General features: G+C 31.8%; 1 protein-coding gene and 1 long non-coding RNA gene across 4 annotated transcripts in view; one reads left to right on the top strand and one right to left on the bottom strand.

Annotated features, from left to right (window-relative positions):
- LOC127291689 (uncharacterized) overlaps nucleotides 1-18,622 on the top strand; it is a 114,063-nt gene that overhangs the window by 82,588 nt on the left and 12,853 nt on the right. The gene's annotated exons all lie outside the window — the stretch shown is intronic.
- Nucleotides 1,539-17,646, bottom strand: LOC127291683 (protein gooseberry-like). Of its 2 annotated transcripts, none has more exons than XM_051320911.1 (6): nucleotides 17,319-17,646; nucleotides 9,849-10,162; nucleotides 9,573-9,699; nucleotides 5,366-5,537; nucleotides 5,024-5,293; nucleotides 1,539-2,383 (listed from the first exon to the last, which is right to left on the bottom strand). In XM_051320911.1, exons 1-6 carry the CDS (start codon nucleotides 17,371-17,373, stop codon nucleotides 2,113-2,115), a joined length of 1,209 nt encoding a protein of 402 aa, XP_051176868.1. In that variant the 5' UTR covers nucleotides 17,374-17,646; the 3' UTR covers nucleotides 1,539-2,112. The 2 variants fall into 2 exon arrangements, with proteins under 2 accessions (XP_051176868.1, XP_051176867.1); XM_051320910.1 differs by having other exon boundaries at nucleotides 9,573-9,702; nucleotides 17,319-17,642.

Raw genomic sequence — 18,622 nt, 5'->3', positions numbered from 1 at the left:
GCAAAGTTTCCGTGAAAATATATTTTAGAAACTCTTAATTTTTTTATAGGTATTAACGTTAGTAACATTATAGTAACGTTAATTTTTTCACCTGGGCCGTATCTATAAAAATTCTTTAAAATGAAAATTTTAACTAATAATTTTTATTGGAAAAAAAAACCACTGATTAACATTTAATCAGAGTTATGGTATATGAAACAAATCACAATAAATCGTAAAATTAATGAGAAACATGAAATAAATTTATTCTTGAGAAGAAAAAAAAATAAATGCGTGTGAAAAAAAGGAAAATGTTGTATACGGTGTCTAATTTCGGTCGTTTAAATGATTATCAATATGTTTTTGTTAAAAGAGGAAACAGTTTTGTTAACCATTTTATGAGGAGTAAATTTACTGTTAGAGGATATATACATATATATTATAACAATAGGATTCCAAGAGAGTGAAGATTTTTTTTATGGGAAATAAAATGTGGTTGAAGAAAACGACATGAGGAGAGAGAGAGAGAGAGAAAGAGAGACGATTGAAGCGAAACGAAAAAGATCTAAAGACAAACGCAAAAAAGACAAGATTCAACTGCCGGCAACTTTTCTGTGTGCTAGACATTGGAGAACCGACCACCTACTATGGGAGACACAATGGGTACAAATGCGTGGCGACAGGACCCGTAGATATACGGCAGGCTGATTGCTCGTTGTCACTGTGTGTATCCGATTGTCGGCACTGTGTACATATATATATAAGACATCCAACTGGGTGGGTTCAACATTTATTTATATCAAAACACTTTGATGCAGTGTGTAAAAATATTAGGTGCGTTCAAATTTTAATCCGTAATATGGAATTCTATAAAGGTCTCTTACATTTTTCACTCCGGCTTTCTTTAATAATTTCTCGGTTTTTTCACAATGTAAAAATTGTTACAAAGTTACACTCTTTTGGGGTTAAACCTACTCTCTAAATCTGAATTAGTAAAAATGTTTACTAATTTGAATTAGTGACTCACTTTTTGCTTCTGAATTATAGTTAAATTTTACTAATTGTTAGTAAAAGTTACTAATTCAAAGGCAAAAGCATTCAGAAGCAAATGCATTCAGAAGCAAGAAGTGAGTCACTAATTCAAATTAGTAAACATTTTTACTAATTCAGATTTAGAGAGTAGAGAGGTAAAATTTGATTCCTTTACAATAACTCCGTAAGGAGTAAAAATTGTATAAAATGCTGACTTACCTTTGAAGTCTATTTTTAACTTCAAGAACTGTTCTCCCCGTATTTATATCTCCAAATTACTGTTTTAAAAATTCATATTTTCGAAATGATTTATTTCAAGTTGAATGAAAATTTTATTTTTTTTTGTCATAATAAGGAAAAATTGCAAATTTTTAGAAAATTGAGATAAAAAAAAAAATAATTATAAAACATGTAATTGAAACTACAAATTGAAAATAGGTTGCACTGGTATAGTAGAGAATAACAAAAAAATAATTTAAGAAACGATGATTTATTTTTTAACATTCAATCGTACAGATCATAATATAGCTATAATATATGCGTAAATTCGTATATAGCAGTCGAAAAGATGAAGGAAAAGAATTTTTATTCTAATAACAGGAAGCTTAAAATCGTTACTATTATGTATTATACTATTTAAAGCACTTAAAACCGCTTATTTAAGTTACAAATTTTGTTCTTTTAAAATTATTCTTTATTCTTACGATTATTTTTTCGATTTCTTACAATAAAATTTCAGTTTAGAAAACACTGAAATAAAATTTTATTCCTCTAATATATCACAAATTCAAAAGTGAAAAATATGCTCAAGTTAGTCATTAATATTATTTTCACTGGGTCTATTAAAAAAAAAAATCTATAAAATTGCAAATATTTTAATCTTTTTTTAAAATTTCAAAAATGTTTCCTCTTTTCAAATCCTCTATAAGCCAATGAGATCCATCGCTTTACATTTTTTCAAATTTTGCAATTAATAATTACCGAATAATTTAATATTTACACAGTACTATCTAATTCTAAAAAGATATGTATATATACAAAAGGTGCATCATTTTCCAAAGACGAAAATTTTTTTTTTGAATTTTTATATGCGGAAAATTGTTAATGAACTCGACCACAGACTTGAGTGTCAATACCGCCCAAATATGGATAGCCACTTTTGGCTTCACTTGGACTGTGTGGTGTAACGTGATGATGATGTCCCATTCCGGAAGTGTGAACACCCGAGGAAGCACCCTGTATCATGCACGTGCTCATGTTGGTAGCTGCTGTCGTCGGACTGACACTGCCTCCCAGGCTGCCTAAATTTAGGTTGCTTGAGGCCAAATTTGAGGCCAAGTTACCGCCACCGTAGTGGGAGGCGTTGAACAATCTGCAAAAAAAAAAAAAAATATGGTCAGAATCCAAAATTAAAAGGCGGCAAAAGCCCCTGTGAGTTTTTACAAACTATAATACATAAAACGATCTTCTCGCTCGTAACTCGCCCCTGCTATAATAATTTTCTTAAAGCCTCTATATACTTCCAAGCACACCTCTTGAGACACTCCTTCCTCTCGCACCTTTCTCTTATATATATATATATACCGAAAAACACTTTAATTGTAATCAGTTAAGAAAACACTTGCACCCCAATATTTTTCAATTCAAAATAGTATCTTGCAAAATTTTTTTCTTTTCTTTTTTAGGGTTTTGTGGTTCATGTCCGAAAGCCTTATAGTTTCGCTTTAGCGTCCGTCCGTCTTACAGTTTACTCTCTAAATCTGAATCAGTTATATTTCACTGATTAGCAGTAGAAATCTACTAATTGCCATAGCGACAATTGAGCAACTGATTAGTAGAAATTTACTGATTCAATTAGTAAAATATCAATTACACACAAAAGAAAAAGTAGAATTTTTACCCCAAAATCGGTATAAAAATTACCTGCAACAAATTTTATCCTAGTTGAGGGCGCCACCGTCTATGTGAATTAGCATTGGTGAAAATTACCAGCAACAAAATTTACCCAGCGTTTTTTCTGTGATACTGATTGAATCAGTAATATAAATATATGGCGGCAGCCATAAAATCTACTGATTTAATAGTTAATTTTAAAGGTTATGTTATATACAAATTACTGATTTACATAGGTTATTTTCTATTGCTTACTAATTATATTAGTAAATTTCAAAAAATAACTGAAACTTCAGTTAAAATGAAAAGTACTGATTGAATTAGTAAAATTTCTACTGATTCAGATTTAGAGAGTAGTACGGTTGCCATGGTAACAGTTACTATAGCAACCGTTGCTATAGTTTCTAATAAAATATAGTTTATATTTTTCTTTAGCAACGGTAATATTAATATTAATAAATAAAACCAATTGTATGTTTAACTGCGTTGTAAAAATTGACGACAAAAAAAATGCAAAGTAAGAATTTGTTGGAATGAAGCTTCAAATGTATATATATATATACAAGTGTGCAATAGTTAAATTAACATAATTTCCAATGCAGAGAGCTAAACGGCAATAAATGCATAATTTATATTTTCATTATAGAGACTCTTAATAGCAGTTGAAGTAATAAAATTTTTTTACTTTTATCTATTTTTAGTCCAAGAGCGATTTATCTCCTATATACAGAGTTTCGATTTATATAGTATTTACTTTTTAAGTATCTTTTTTTTTTTTTTCTCGAAAGTGACAATATTTTTAATAAGCGTCCACTCTCGAAGACATTCCGGTCTGTAATCAAAGATTTTATACCGGTTGCAAAGCCAATAGGAATAGTTATGGTGAAGGAATTATTTTTGTAGGGCGTGTCGAGATGAGTTGCCGCGACTCAGCGGCGTACTTTGAATCCCCCCCTCTGATGCCTCTTTCTGAACAGTAAAAAAATTGTTAAGTCTTTTAAAAAGATCGTTTCCCTCTTCTTTTCATTATACGTTTAAGATCTATACACACGCGATTGCAATTAATAATTTTTCATCAAATATAGTTTATCAATATATATGCACACACACACACGTGTTAATTATATCAAATCAGGGAAATTTTAATTGCGCGAATATATCTTAATTGGTAGCCGTTTATAAAATAATCATATATAAGAAAGCGAATATAACGTTAAGAAATAAATTTTCACAATATGAAATTAATTCTCGCCAAAGGGGGATATTATCATGATTGTTGGGAATTGAGTCATTGAAGCAGAAGTTAAATTGTGCGTGTGTTGAGAGTATAAGTATACACGTCAGTGGCAAGAACGTGATAGGGTAAAAGACGTAATTTCAATTGGTAGGTGTTTCTTGGCGCAGGCGCATATTTCACGTCTCTTTCACAAGATTTTATTTCGCTTTTTTTTTAGATTATTTTCATTAAATTAGATTTCAATTTAAAAAGTTTCAAAACTAATTTCGTAAAAAAACTAAATAGAATAAAAAATATATATATTTGGAAAATATTGTATATCTTGTTCGATGGAAATGTTTGACATGGTCTTTAACTTAGTAGGAGTGGAATAGCGGGAAGGATCAGCACTTCACTGGCTGGATTATTAGCCGGTAGCGTTTCATTACGGGGCAAGGAAGATAATTGCGGACCACACCGGAGGGTCCCGACCGCAAGCGATCCACACTGTATCCAACTTGACTGAATCTACTCACTTGCTGCACTCCCTTTTTGCAAACTTCAACCTATTATTACTCCACAATACTTGAATTAATTGTTTTCAACGCCTCTGATGCCACTATATACTATACGAAAAGAAACGTCGCGCGATTTTTCTTTTTTCAAAAGAGGCCTCTCTCGATCCTCTCTCAATGGGGGGTCTCGGACCATTTCTACTTCCGCTCACGTTTTTCTTATATGCCATTTCACGTATTTGTGAAATTCGTCATGGAAATATGTTGCCAGATGATTTCAAAAAGCTAGTTTGAATCTGATATTTTATTACTATAGCAATGGGAGTTGAGCTAATATATATTTTGTTTCTAGATTTTTAAATAGGAGAGAAGGATTATTTTAACTTACCCATAGTTATCAGATCTTGGCCATTGTTGCTGAGATGTATAATAATTGTCATTATAATTGTAAGCCTGAGAATATCCAGCAGGAGTTGTTGCTGCTGAGGTTTGACTGTATGTTTGATAACTATCAGGAGTACTACTGTAATGTTGCGGCTGAAAGCTCTGTAGGCTCATTGTATTGAAGGCATTGATTTGCTGACTGTTGATCTGCTTTCGTAATCTTGCTCGTCTATTGCTGAACCAAACTTGAACTCTTGCTTCCGTTAATTTTGTTCTGAAAATTAATTACCAATTAGATAATTGTGTTAACAGGGAGATATTTTACTATAATTTCTTTATCACTTACTTTTGTGCTAATTCTTCTCTGGTGTAGACATCAGGATATTGGGTTCGATGAAATGCAGCTTCCAATTGTTCAAGTTGTTCGCCTGTAAATGTTGTTCTACTTCTTCGTTGTTTTCGCTTGAGAGTAATTCCAGGCTCACTTTCAGTGTCCGAATCATCACCACTACTTCCACCTGAAACAAAAAAAATGAATTCGAAATTCAATATAAAGGCAAATCATTGATTTTTGATATTAATTTAGTTTCGCGTATATATGCGCGCGACCTAAGTGTTTTTAGCTTCAGCACGTGCTAGACGTCAGATATTGAAGATAGGAAGCGCGAGTGGTACACGCCCACAGTTCACAAGCCAGGCCACGTAACCCACCATTAAATCCCTTCTGATTATAGCCATGCCAACCTAACCTATACTAAACTAAAACACCGGAGAAATTAGGGGCCCGCCACAGAGGAATTAAGTTCTTTGACATGTCCCTTCCTTCCTTTCCTCCGGGCGAGAAGCGGACGATGCGGAACGGAACGGTATACGAGCCACGCGATAATTCAAATACAAATACTTGGTCGACGTTTACCAATTTTCACGTGACGAATCAAACAAGGTTTCAGGGGGATGTATCGTTGGAAATTTTTCTCAAGAAAAATATGTAAAAGTGCTGACATTGCTTTAGAAAGCGCGACTAATATGCCTGAAAAAAAAAACGAAGATGTTTTGAAAAATGGAGTGGACCATTTGTTATGCTAATGTACAATATACCCTTTACAATATCTTAATTGTAACACCAGTCTATAATCTATTTTTCTTAGGAACAAATATCGAAGAAGAAGAAACTATTTGCGGAGAGATAATGGAAAAAGTTAGAAGAACCGAGGATCTAAATCAATAGCAGTTATATACCCAGAATCAAGGCAAATCAAAAGCCACCAGTTGCTTGGCGGTCGCATCGTCAAGATTAAAGAGCGCGCAAGATCGTAAATCCTCGGCGACGCTTCGCGGAGCATACCTAACTATATATATTTCTCCGAGAGGTACCTTATGACGCGCTTTCTGCGACCCTTCAGCACTGATCTTGGGTCTTTATAAAAAAAAAAAAAAAAAAAGAAAATACCGCGCATCTCTTCATCCACACGATGAGCTACTGTCCCGGAGAATAATAAACTTCCTGCAACCCTCGGGGGCCAAGAAGGGCCGCGCATCTCAATTCGCCGGGACCGCAAGGATTCCTCGCTTCATTAACTTAACCGCAGAGTCCTTAAATCAATGTATCATCTACTTCATCAAGATTCAATTTTTCTTCCGGTTATAATAATAATAATAATAATAATAATTGGCGTCGCCTTGTGACACCTCAGAAATATTCGCACCGCTGGAATAAACACCCGAGGTTGTATTGGGATAATTAGGTGATTAGTGATGCGGTACATGTAGTCATTAAAGCATTGTCTGCGTACTGTTGAATTAATGGTCTCTTGCGCACTGAACGAGTATTAAATCAGTAATGATTTCCGGTATCATTTAAATGAATAGTCAGTATTGAACTAATAACTTTGGTCATGAACTCATCATTACTGGTAGGAGAGTACTACCAGTAGTTCAGTACTCAGTACTACCAGTAGTTCAGTACTCAGTACTACCAGTAGTTCAGTAATCAGTACTACCAGTAGTTCAGTAATCAGTACTACCAGTAGTTCAGTACGCAGTACTACCAGTAGTTCAGTACTCAGTACTACCAGTAGTTCAGTACTCAGTACTACCAGTAGTTCAGTACGCAGTATTACCAGTAGTTCAGTACTCAGTACTACCAGTACTTCAGTACTCAGTACTACCAGTAGTTCAGTACGCAGTACTACCAGTAGTTCAGTACTCAGTACTACCAGTACTTCAGTACGCAGTACTACCAGTAGTTCAGTACTCAGTAGTTCAGTACTCAGTACTACCAGTAGTTCAGTACTCAGTACTACCAGTAGTTCAGTACTCAGTACTACCAGTAGTTCAGTACTCAGTACTACCAGTAGTTCAGTACGCAGTACTACCAGTAGTTCAGTACTCAGTAGTTCAGTACTCAGTAGTTCAGTACTCAGTAGTTCAGTACTCAGTAGTTCAGTACTCAGTACTACCAGTAGTTCAGTACTCAGTACTACCAGTAGTACAGTACTCAGTACTTAACAGATACTGAGATAATTTTTAAGGGTTCTTTTATTAGTTACACGGACCAGTTTTTTTACACCCATTATTGGTATTAATTTTAATCAGTACTCTGCTAAATTATAAATCAGTGTTGACTCAACCAACATCAATTTCTGATTATATATTAATCAAAAATATTGTTGGAATTCTGAGTATATTATTGAAATGAAATTTTAATTTTTTCTGCGTAAAATTGGATTATGGAAAATAAAATGAGAATAGCTTCTGATGGACCACACGCAGCGATTTCCTAGTACACTTTTTTTTTCTTTCTCTTTCGCTCTTCCGCTACTTATTTCAACTCTCCCTCTCTCTCTCTCTATAATATTTCTTGGTCGTTCTGTGCGCGCCCTTCATCTTATCCTCATCAGGTTACCTGCCTCCCTAGGATCAGCAGAGAGAGCCTTATAGAAGATTCTTTCGTGGAAATTTGCCATCGCTTACGACACTCGAAATTATAAAGGAATGCGCGTGTAATAATTTTGTTTACCCCTCTCTCTCTCTTTCTCTTTCTCTCTCCCTGTTTTCCAGGACAATGACCATTATTTTGCGGTTTAGTTGTCTTTGAAAATTAAGTCCTCGATTTCTTTATGATCATACTGCGATAGTTACAAGAATTGTTCGAGCGAGAAGAGTTTAATTTTTCTTCGCAGCTGAACTACATTTTGAAAAAAAAAAATAGAACTTGATTCAGAGAAATTCGTAATAATTGCGTGAAAGAACGTTTTTGATGATAAATGAAACGACCGGAACGCGCTACTATATAGATTTTATTGTAATCGGATTTTTTTTTTTCAAAAGAAATTTAAGTTTTCTTTTAATAATTTTTTTGAAAAATTTTTTAAGTTTATAAAAAAAGTTTCTACGAAAATTGTTATGTGTAAGGGATTAAAGTCCGAATTTTACCAGACTAATCTAATCAAACCAAATCCAGCAGACAAGATAATAAACTTGACACATCCACGCGCCGCAGGACGCCTAATATTTCTCGCGCTGTTCTTTCGCGGCGCGATTATGAAAAAAAAAAAAGAACAACAACAAGTGAGTTTCTTTACAAGTATGCCGACGGAATCTATATATTTTCTTATCCTATTAAATTATTTTTAATACTTATTATTTCATGCTGAAAAATTATATATTAAAACTATTTTTTAATTTCATTTGTTGTTTAAGTTAATTATTATTTAATTGGAATTTTTTTCTAATTTTAATTATTAAAAAATAAAAATTAATTAATTCTTGCAACAATATTTAATAATTGAATAATTATTTTCCTGATGTCGAGAAAATATATAATGTTAAGATTCTAAATATAATTTTCACAGAGAGTGGCAAAATGAAGGCGTTTGCGTATATACATGTTATCGTTCCATGGCTATACCTTAGGTTAATTAACTTAATTTCGGGCGGACTATAATTACGCTTAACTCTCGATCATGCATATATATATAGGCGGAAGGACCCAGATTTCAAAATTTCGAAATGTTCACATAACGTGATTTTCTGCTCGATAAAAATGTAACGAAATGTTTATTATATATTAAAGTGAAATTTGTTGGTATAAAGTGAATTTAATGTTATTATTTAATAACATATTTATCGATCATAAGTTGTTTAAATTGCCATTTTATTATTACTCGACTGTCATAAAAATTATCGAATTTCAATTTTTGGCTAATAAATTACATACGCGACTCTCATTTATATTTATTAATATATGTCAAAAATGAAAGAGATGATTAATGTCATCTTCGAAGAGAAAAAAATATTTTTAGTGTTTATTACATGAAAAACAATTTTATGCCAAAAAATTGTTATTTTTAAAAATAATGGAATTTTTTTTAAATTTTAAGACTATTGCACTGAAACAAAATTTATTTGTTTCAAATACTCGATTACTTATGACTATTATCAAATAAATATTTATTTGGTAATAGTCAAAAGTAATCGAGTATTTTAATTAAAAAAATTTTTTTTCAGTGTAGTATACTTAAAATTAATATATAAATTAGAAAATAACTTACCGAGAATTCCGTGAATTGAATGATTTCTGCGAGGGTCATCACAGTGTTTCATTTGAGCTGATGGACCACGAAGTAACCTCGAAATGCTGGAGGCTGATGGAGCTCCTGTTTTCTCACAAAGACCGTCCTGCTGGCAAAACCATTCGAGAAACTAGTTAGTATATTATTTAATTAAAAATTGAAATGAAATTTTTTTTATTTCATTACGGGAAAATTCAAAAAAATTTTTTGAACAAATTCTTTATTTTTCGAAAAACTTGGTACATATCAACTGACCTTTATCAATTTTTCCCTTATCTCCCAGCTGAACATTCCTGGATTTTGTTTCTTCATGTCTTCAATTTTAGCTTCAACTTCCGGTGTAGCGACACGGGGTTTACTGCCACCGATAACTCCTGGCTTGATTGATCCCGTTTCTTGATAGCGATTCAAAATTTTTGACACGCAACCATGAGAAACTCGAAGTTGTCGCGAAATAACGCATGGTCGAATATTATTCGCTGCCATTTCGACAATTTTTAGACGAATGTGATTTGGCAGTGGTCGTCCATTAATGAAAACTCCTCCGAGTTGATTCACTCGTCCCTGACCTAGAAAATTAAAAAAAAAACGATTCACATTGATTCTATTTTTTTGGCTGTTGAATTTTTTTTATCTTTAAAATTCTTTTGCGAATAACGCCGACGGAGGAAAGAAATTAATGAATGCATATATAATTATTAATAGAGATGAGATTTTTCACATCAGAGAGAGAATTTTCGCAAAGTAAGGTAAAAGGTAGATCGTAAAAAGCAAAAGTAGGGACAGAATATAGAAAAAATGAGACGCACGCAAGGTGCCGCTTAAACGTGCGCACACCTAATTACTGGTAATTACCCCTCTTAATTAACGTAACTATAATTACGAAGTCAAACAAATATTATGCGCTGGGCCACGCGGCAAAGAAACAAATGAGATACACAGCTCGCGTGTACGCGCAGGGCCGACAAAACCCTGTGCGCGATATTATAATGCGGCCACGGACAAACATACAGACGGACGGACAAACCTTATTCGTCCATCCGACAGAAGTTACGGCCGTGGTTTTGCTGCCAGCAGTATAAATCCGCGCTTCTTCTCGCATTCACCTTTTTTTCGTCCTCATCCTCGCCTTTCTTTTATTTCTCATATATATATCCTTTGAAGAAAAAAAAAAGTTATGGATTTCACAAGAAAATCTCTTTTCTAATTAGAATTTATATTTATTTACTGAGGAATATAAAAAAATGATTTGGTATTTTTCTATTAAAAAAAAAAAAAAGATGAGAATTTAGAAATCAAATGCTAGGCGGAGTCGTCGTTTTAAAAAGATTTTTTATTTACGAGTTTTCAGCATAATTGGATACGATATACCATTGTTTCTGACTTTTGCTGACCTTATCAGTAAATGCGTTTTGTATAACCAATTATATATAGCTGAATGGATCCATTTTGATTCTAATCAGAAAACTTCTTTTCAATATTCTTTGGAGATCTTTATCTATTGAGATTTTCTTTTCACAAAATAGAAAATCGGATTTAAAATAGAAATTGACTTATCTGAAACATTTTTTAAAAATTTCTTTTCCCAAACACAGAAAAAACGCTGGATAAATTTTGTTGCGGGTAATTTTCACCAATGCTAATTCACATAGACGGTGGCGCCCTCAACTAGGATAAAATTTGTTGCAGGTAATTTTTATACCGATTTTGGGGTAAAAATTCTACATTTTTTTTTCATGTGAATGTTAAAAGGGATTTTTAATGAATAAATTATAGAATAAAGTGGAGGTTTATTTACTTAATAATTGAATATAAAAAATTGATTTCAATTGATGTAAATATAAGGTACTTTTGTTTCATTTGGATTCGTATATATATACATAAACGAGTCCATCAATAGGCGCAGTAAGGGTGGACTTATACATATATATATGTAAGAAATACTCATACGTGTATATATCTATATATGTATGTAAAGAGGGGGACGCAAATACTCATATAGATGGCGGACACCTTGGCAATGACGTCAGTTAGGCCGCGGGGCCCGACGGGATTACAGACAAGATCAAAAGACGCCGCCCCGCCGTACACTTGATGCGCGCGCATCAAGACCCAAAGCGAAATATAGCCTCTTCACCGTGTCTCGGCATAGTGTTTGTAACCTTTAGGCGGAATATCCACATATTTTCGATCGACCTTAAAGATTTTTCTTTATAAATATGTTCGAAAAAAAAAAAAAATTGTCAAAACGCGAATTCATTTTTTAATTTTTATACTGATATACTTTTCAAAAATGAAGTAATAAAAATTTTATATTTTCCTCTAAGTACTGTATATTTAAACCCGTGAAGCAATTTTGAAAGGGCCCTGGCAGGGCCCACATCAGGAAGCTCCAAGTTCGGATGAAACATATAGGAAACCAGATTGGGGCCATACATAAAAAGCTCTATTTCGATTAAAACCGGGGCCCGAACAGAGCCTGGTTTGGTCCCGGTCGGGTTTCCTGTTTCAACCAGGTCAGAGCCCTATTAGGGAATGAAACGCCGCGCCTGTTGTGGTCCTGATTAGAAAATTCACATTTGGCCCTGATCAGGTGTGTTGTTTCATTCCCTACTGGGGCCCTGATAGGAAAATTTCTATACTTGATGAAATTTAATGATGATTTCACTTTACTGCAAAAAAAATTTTAGTTTGTAAAAAATTAGTTGCACGGAGAAAAATGAATGGTTGGGCCAACCATAGGTATTGATAAATACGTCCCATCAATATTATATGGTTACCACAACCATATCTTTAGTTGATACAACCATAGTATGGTTGGCCTAACCAAAGGTTAGGTTGTCACATCAAAATGACGAAAAATTGCAAATTTGATGTGTCAACCTGACCTTTGGTTGCGCCAACCATATACTATGGTTGCACAGAAAATTAAAAGGCATTAAAATAAGCTGCAACGCTTCTTATTTTAATCCAATTTTTCTTATTTTAATCCATTTTGGTATTAAAATAAGCAAAATTGGATTAAAATAAGAAGCGTTGCAGCTTATTTTAATGCCTTTTAATTTTCTGTGTGTATCAACTAAAGATATGGTTGTGGTAACCATATAATATTGATGGGACGTATTTATCAATACCTATGGTTGGCCCAACCATTCCTTTTCTTTCCGTGTGGGAATACCATTTTTTTAGTTATTGCTACTAATTTATTAGCTGTTACTATTTTTATTGGTTGGCATAACTATTTTATTAGTTGGTTTAACTAATTAGTTTGGAAATAACTATATTTTAATTAGTTGCCTTACTAACGAAATGGTTAGGCTAACTAATTAAATAGTAACTAATATAAATTAGCTATATCATCCTTACTAATAACGAAATGGTAATCCCAGCGATATTCTAAGATTACAATTTTTCTATTAAATTTATACCATAATGTTGCTATTTTTTTACAATTATTTCGTTAAATTTGCATCATCTAATCATTATTATGAAAAATTTACATATATATTATAATGTTACAATATTATCTATTCAACATATATTATTTATCATGATAATAATAATTATTACGCTAAATATATGTTAAGTGTGATTGAAAAATGAAGGAAAAAAAATGATTTTAATGAAAAATAAATAATTGTTCAAAAAAAAAACAAAGTATCAAAAAAGAGCGAAGTTATAATTAGAAAATTGATATTTATCGATGCGATTAATTCACGAGAATGGGACCACCCTGCATAAACTGACAATAATAATTTTTTTTTTTCGGTACATATTAAGATTATTATTGATAAGGAGCAATTGATTTCGGCTGATCGTATATAATGACCCATGATTGACGAAGCGATATGACTCGAATTTTTGATTTGAAATGAACGTTCGCGCTCTCGTTATTTATAAGGGAATATTCCCTAAGGGCTTTTGCGCGACTTCACGGTGGCTCTCTTTGAGTGAAAAAAAAAAAAAGAAAAAAAAATTGGCAAGTGATGAAATAGAAATTTTTTATTAGTGTAGATTCAGCAGCATTTTCGATTAAGTTATAGTTTGCACGCTTGTTGCCGCAATTTTCATGCTTGACGCATTATTGCGCGCGCGAATCGCTCCCAGTTTGCCGTATATATTATATATAATACCATAAAAGGGTTAATAATGCGCTCGGACTGTCTGTCTTAAAGAGTTTTTTTTTATTAATTTACAATTCTTACAGAGAAAAATTTTTTTATCTGAAACAGCTATATACGTTTCTCTAGAATAACGAAAACTTTCTTAGTGAAACATATCGCTGTTCCAGTGAAACTTATCGCTATTCCAGGTAAAGATTTTTTTTCTGTTTAATTATATGATCGAATTTACAATTTTCCGTACACTGAAAAAAAAATTTATTTGATTCAAATACCGGTGTATTTGGTTATTATCAAATAAATATTTACTTGAATCAAATATATTTCTTATTTGAATCAAATAAATTGTATTTGCTTCAAATACTGAAATATTTGATTCAAATAAATATTTATTTAATAATAACCAAATACACCGGTATTTGAATCAAATAAATTTTTTTTTCAGATTGAGTATAAAAAAGAAAAATTTTGGAAAAGAAATAAGTGAAATGTTTTATAAAAGAGAGGTGTTATGAGATCACTTAAAAAATGAATTATATATATATATATTCGCATGTGGAAAAGATGAATCGCAGAGATTAGAATACAACATCTTTTATGCTTTAATAACAGGAATTAAATTTATTACTGAAGCATATCAAATTTATCTTGTTCCTTTCATCGTCTTCATAAATTTTGAGATTGCAACCGCGATCCTTTGGTTATATACGCGTGTTTACGATTATCATTATTATCTTTCTTTTTATAACATCAAAGCGCGGCTTTTCACGAAATCATTTCGCACGCAGGTTTATAGAATTGCATTTGGATATTGTCACGCATTATATGCGCGCAATTGTACCATAAATATTATCCTGACTCTTAATTATATTATATGAATATAGTATAATCGATTACGACTGTTTGGTTAAATCTTTTGGATATAGCAAATATTATTTTATTTCATTATCATTGAAAGGTCGAAAATAATTTATGATTGAAAATATGGGGATTTTGAAGAATTTAAAAAAAAAATTAATTTTTAACATTTTCAAAATTAATTATTAATTCTGTGAATATTATTCGAATCAGAATGATAGATTAAATTATTTAAATTAACCAATTAATTATATATGTCAAATACACTAATTAGTGTTTGATTAATAAAATGCTAATTATTATATAACTGAAAAAAAAAAATACCTGATTACTTGACTATATCAAATAAATATTTTCTTGTACCGAATAATTTTTATTTGCGCATTCAATTGTATTTGTACCAATAATTTCTGTATTTGGAAAAATGCTATTTCAAATAAAAATTATCTGATCTAAGTAAATATATATATATATATATATATATATATATATATATATATATTTATTTGCGATAATAGTTATTTGAATCAAATTTTCCAGAAATTTAATTTATTTCAACTTTTTTCTCAGCTAAATAAATTGAAAACAAATTTTATTTAGATCCAATAAAATTTGTTTAATACCGTCCAAAAGTCGCGTAGAAAAAAAAATTTATTGAAGTGAAACGTCTATATTGTGACACGGGGACAATAAAAAAAAAAAAAAAAAATTATTTATAAGAACAAAAGAGAAAGAAAATTTATGAAATTGTTAAAAAGTGAATATCAAAGTTGTGGGAGTGTATATGTTCATCGATACATGTACTTAGAGAGTACTGGAGTGTGCGCGAGTACCATAAGTTCGAAGGCTTCAATCAACGCGCCGTCGCCTGAGGCCGATCCGATATAAGACATTAGGTTTCAGACCCACGTCCGAAGATGTATCTGTCTTTCTCTCTCATACGCCCACCATCGTGGTTCTGCATCTATACCTATTACCTACCTGTGCATCTCTGAAGAACATTTCCCCTCCCCCCTCTCTCCCTCCCTTTTCATATATTCCATTAAAGAACGCCGAAAAGATTAAAGGTCCCACCGCATGGTGAATATATATACATATATACACACTCGAAAGTGCGGAAGACCGCACCGTTCGACACCTACTAACACCTATAATGCTCAGAAGTCAAATTGCCTCATTTCACTTTTCAAATGGACCAATTTCTCTCCCTCTTTTCTATTTTTTCGTTGACCTGCATTTTCTACAACCCCATTGAAAATGTCGAGATGAGATAAAGGAAATAAAAAAGATTCCAAAAAGAGTAATATCTATTAATCAACTTTTTTTTTCAAATGATGAGTATATGGGAAAAAAGGAATCTATCAATCATCTTTCTTTTTCGATCATTTCAAATTATGGAATAAATTTTGTTTAATTAGGATTAATTATGGTAATTTTATTTATAGGAGTTGCCGCGCTTCTTATATATATATTATATATTCAAAGAAGAATTTTCATATCGGACCTAACTCTTTCTTTTTCGAATGATTTAATTGAATTAGGGTTTTTTTTTTCGATTTTTTTTTTTTTTTTTAATAAAATTTTTGAAATGAAGGTGCGTGTGAACAAAAACCAAAACATATTATGTTGACAAGGACGAATGGTGTGATAATCGGTTTTTTTTATTTAAACACAATTAAAGCAATTTTGGCGAATGATTTATAATATGCTTTTTGGCTCCAGGTGTTATATTAGTAAATTATCGGGATACCGTCGGAACGTATATATATATATTCTTTCTCTGTCTGTTGAAAGGCATATCGTAAAGTCATTAAAAATATATATATATATATGTTTGGTTGTAAATTCTCTCGCGATATTATATAAAGTTTTTTAATTTTACCAAATTATTATTACATTTAGTTTTTTAAAAATTCTATAATTTTCATTTTGAACGAATATTATAAGGAATTTAAAATCATATTAAAACACTGAAAAAAAGCAGGTTTGGTATTGACAACCAAAACGTTTGGTTGGTATTTAAGTAATCCAAATTTTTTGGTTGAATCAACAAAATTTTGGTTGTTCCAATTAAACTTTAGTTAGGGAAAAATCGTTTTTTTTTCTAATTTTGGTTGTGTCAAACAAATTTTGGTTGAGACAATTAAAATTTTGTTGATTCAACAAAAAAATTTTGGTTTAAATACCAACCAAACGTTTGGTTGTCAATACCAAACCCTTTTTTCAGTGTACCAAAAAAAAATTACACGCAAAAAAGTCTTTTAGATCAGCGATATGTTATATACTAAAACAGCGAAAGTTTTCGCTATTCTAGAGAAATATATCTCTCTGTACCATAGGTGAATATTTTTTTGCTGAGTAATTTTTTCTTTGATTTAATTAAATGTTTATGTGTGGGAAATTGCCGATGGTAACCATTGGGTTATTATAGGACCAATGATAGTCCAATATTGGCGGCCACTCTTCTGCCAATGGTAAATTTCCCACTGAGTATTAATAAAATAATATTGGAATAATAATATAAATTTATAATAACAGACGAAAATTTTATTTTCACAATGAAATTTCAATCATTAAAATAAACCGCAAAATACAAACAAAAGTTGAAAAAACGCAAGCGTAAAGCATTAAATTATACTCTCTAAATCTGAATCAGCAAAATAATTTTTAAAAATAATATTTAATTTTCCTAATTCAGATTTATCAAAGTAATTAATATTTCCAAAAAAAAGATTTTGAAACTAACCTTGAAAAGGATATCCTGTGAGATATGGTGTCATGTTGAGAGTACTGACAGCCATCAATGAAAAAATACTGCAATTTATTTGCACTAAGTTCCACAATAAGAGTAAAATACACGATATTGTTCAAAATCACGATCGATATTTGTCAAAGAGAAGAAAAAAAAATGAATTGAAATAGGACAACACGGAACTAAAAAAAAAATAGTAGAACCGACTCGAAAAGACCTGTTCTATGCTCGGGGTCTCGACTCAAACTAAATCCTCAGGACAGGCTCTTAAGGCTCCTCGATCTGCGTGACTAAAGTTAAGTTAGCCTGTTGAGAAGAGAACCTGACACATCAGGGAAAGGAAAACGCCAGGCTCCGCCTTCTTGCAAGAGCAGTCAAGGAAGAAAGGAACCTGGTACACCACACCATTTGAATGGTGATGTTTGTTATTGGTTCTCATATATATGGTTGTTCGTTTTGAAGAAGGTGGATACAATTTTAAACTCCGCCCGAAACTTATTCCTTTACCACCCACGTAAATCCATTTACACCGTAGATTATATGTTGACTCTTTGGCTTTTTAGACTCCACGTTCTAATTAGTGGTTGCTGATGATGATGATGAATAAGAACACGCCTTTTGAGATTTCAGATAACGATGATGATGATGATGATGTGTTTGCGTATTTTCAAATATAGGGTGTGGAAATAGGATTCTAGAAGTGTGCAAATTGTGATTGGTTTTGGTTTTGAGATGATGAACAAGGGAGAATTAGATTTGGATTTATTGAGCTATATTGATATATATCGAAGGATATTTTATAAGGCAAGGGTTTTGTTGAGTTTCTTATCCTTCGCTGAAAGATTTTTTATTTTAAAAATTAAGTTTCAAAATGAGGAAAACTTTTTACTATAAATGTTTAGTCAGAGAGCAACTAAATTTTGGTTGGGGCAACAAAACAATTTTGTTGGTATTTAGATCATTACAGTCAAACAAAACATTTGGTTGAGTGTTTTTTGTTATGACAAACAATGTTATTTTATTGTCTGCGAGAAAAGCGATCTGAGTATAGTTAATAAAATTATTTAGTTGTCGTATCCAAAATTTGGTTGGAAATAAAAAATTTTCAACCAAATAATTTTATATTATATAACTATATGATTGAAGTAAACTGATTTTTCAGCCAACCAAAATTTCACAGAAAATTAAAAGGTATTAAAATAAGCTGCAACGCTTATTACACAGTAGGCCAACACTGATTTTGGTGCGGCAGATGTTAGACCTGTTTTTTCATGCTGAACACAAATCCGTAAACGAAA

Source organism: Leptopilina boulardi, unplaced genomic scaffold (assembly GCF_019393585.1).
Source record: "Leptopilina boulardi isolate dan_hultmark-lab unplaced genomic scaffold, ZJU_Lbou_2.1 LbouV2_150, whole genome shotgun sequence".
NCBI lineage: Eukaryota > Metazoa > Arthropoda > Insecta > Hymenoptera > Figitidae > Leptopilina > Leptopilina boulardi.
This window is presented reverse-complemented; position numbering and strand designations above follow the sequence as displayed.

Bases quoted from the DNA above. Each gene is read 5' to 3' on its own strand.
- LOC127291683 (XM_051320910.1), bottom strand. From the start codon at position 17,373: ATGGCTGTCAGTACTCTCAACATGACACCATATCTCACAGGATATCCT. The intron at 5,538-9,572 runs GTAAGTTATTTT...TTTTTGTTTCAG, and splicing joins TTCAATTCACGGAATTCTCG to GTGGAAGTAGTGGTGATGAT. The intron at 2,384-5,023 runs GTAAGTTAAAAT...TTTTTTTTGCAG, and splicing joins CCAAGATCTGATAACTATGG to ATTGTTCAACGCCTCCCACT.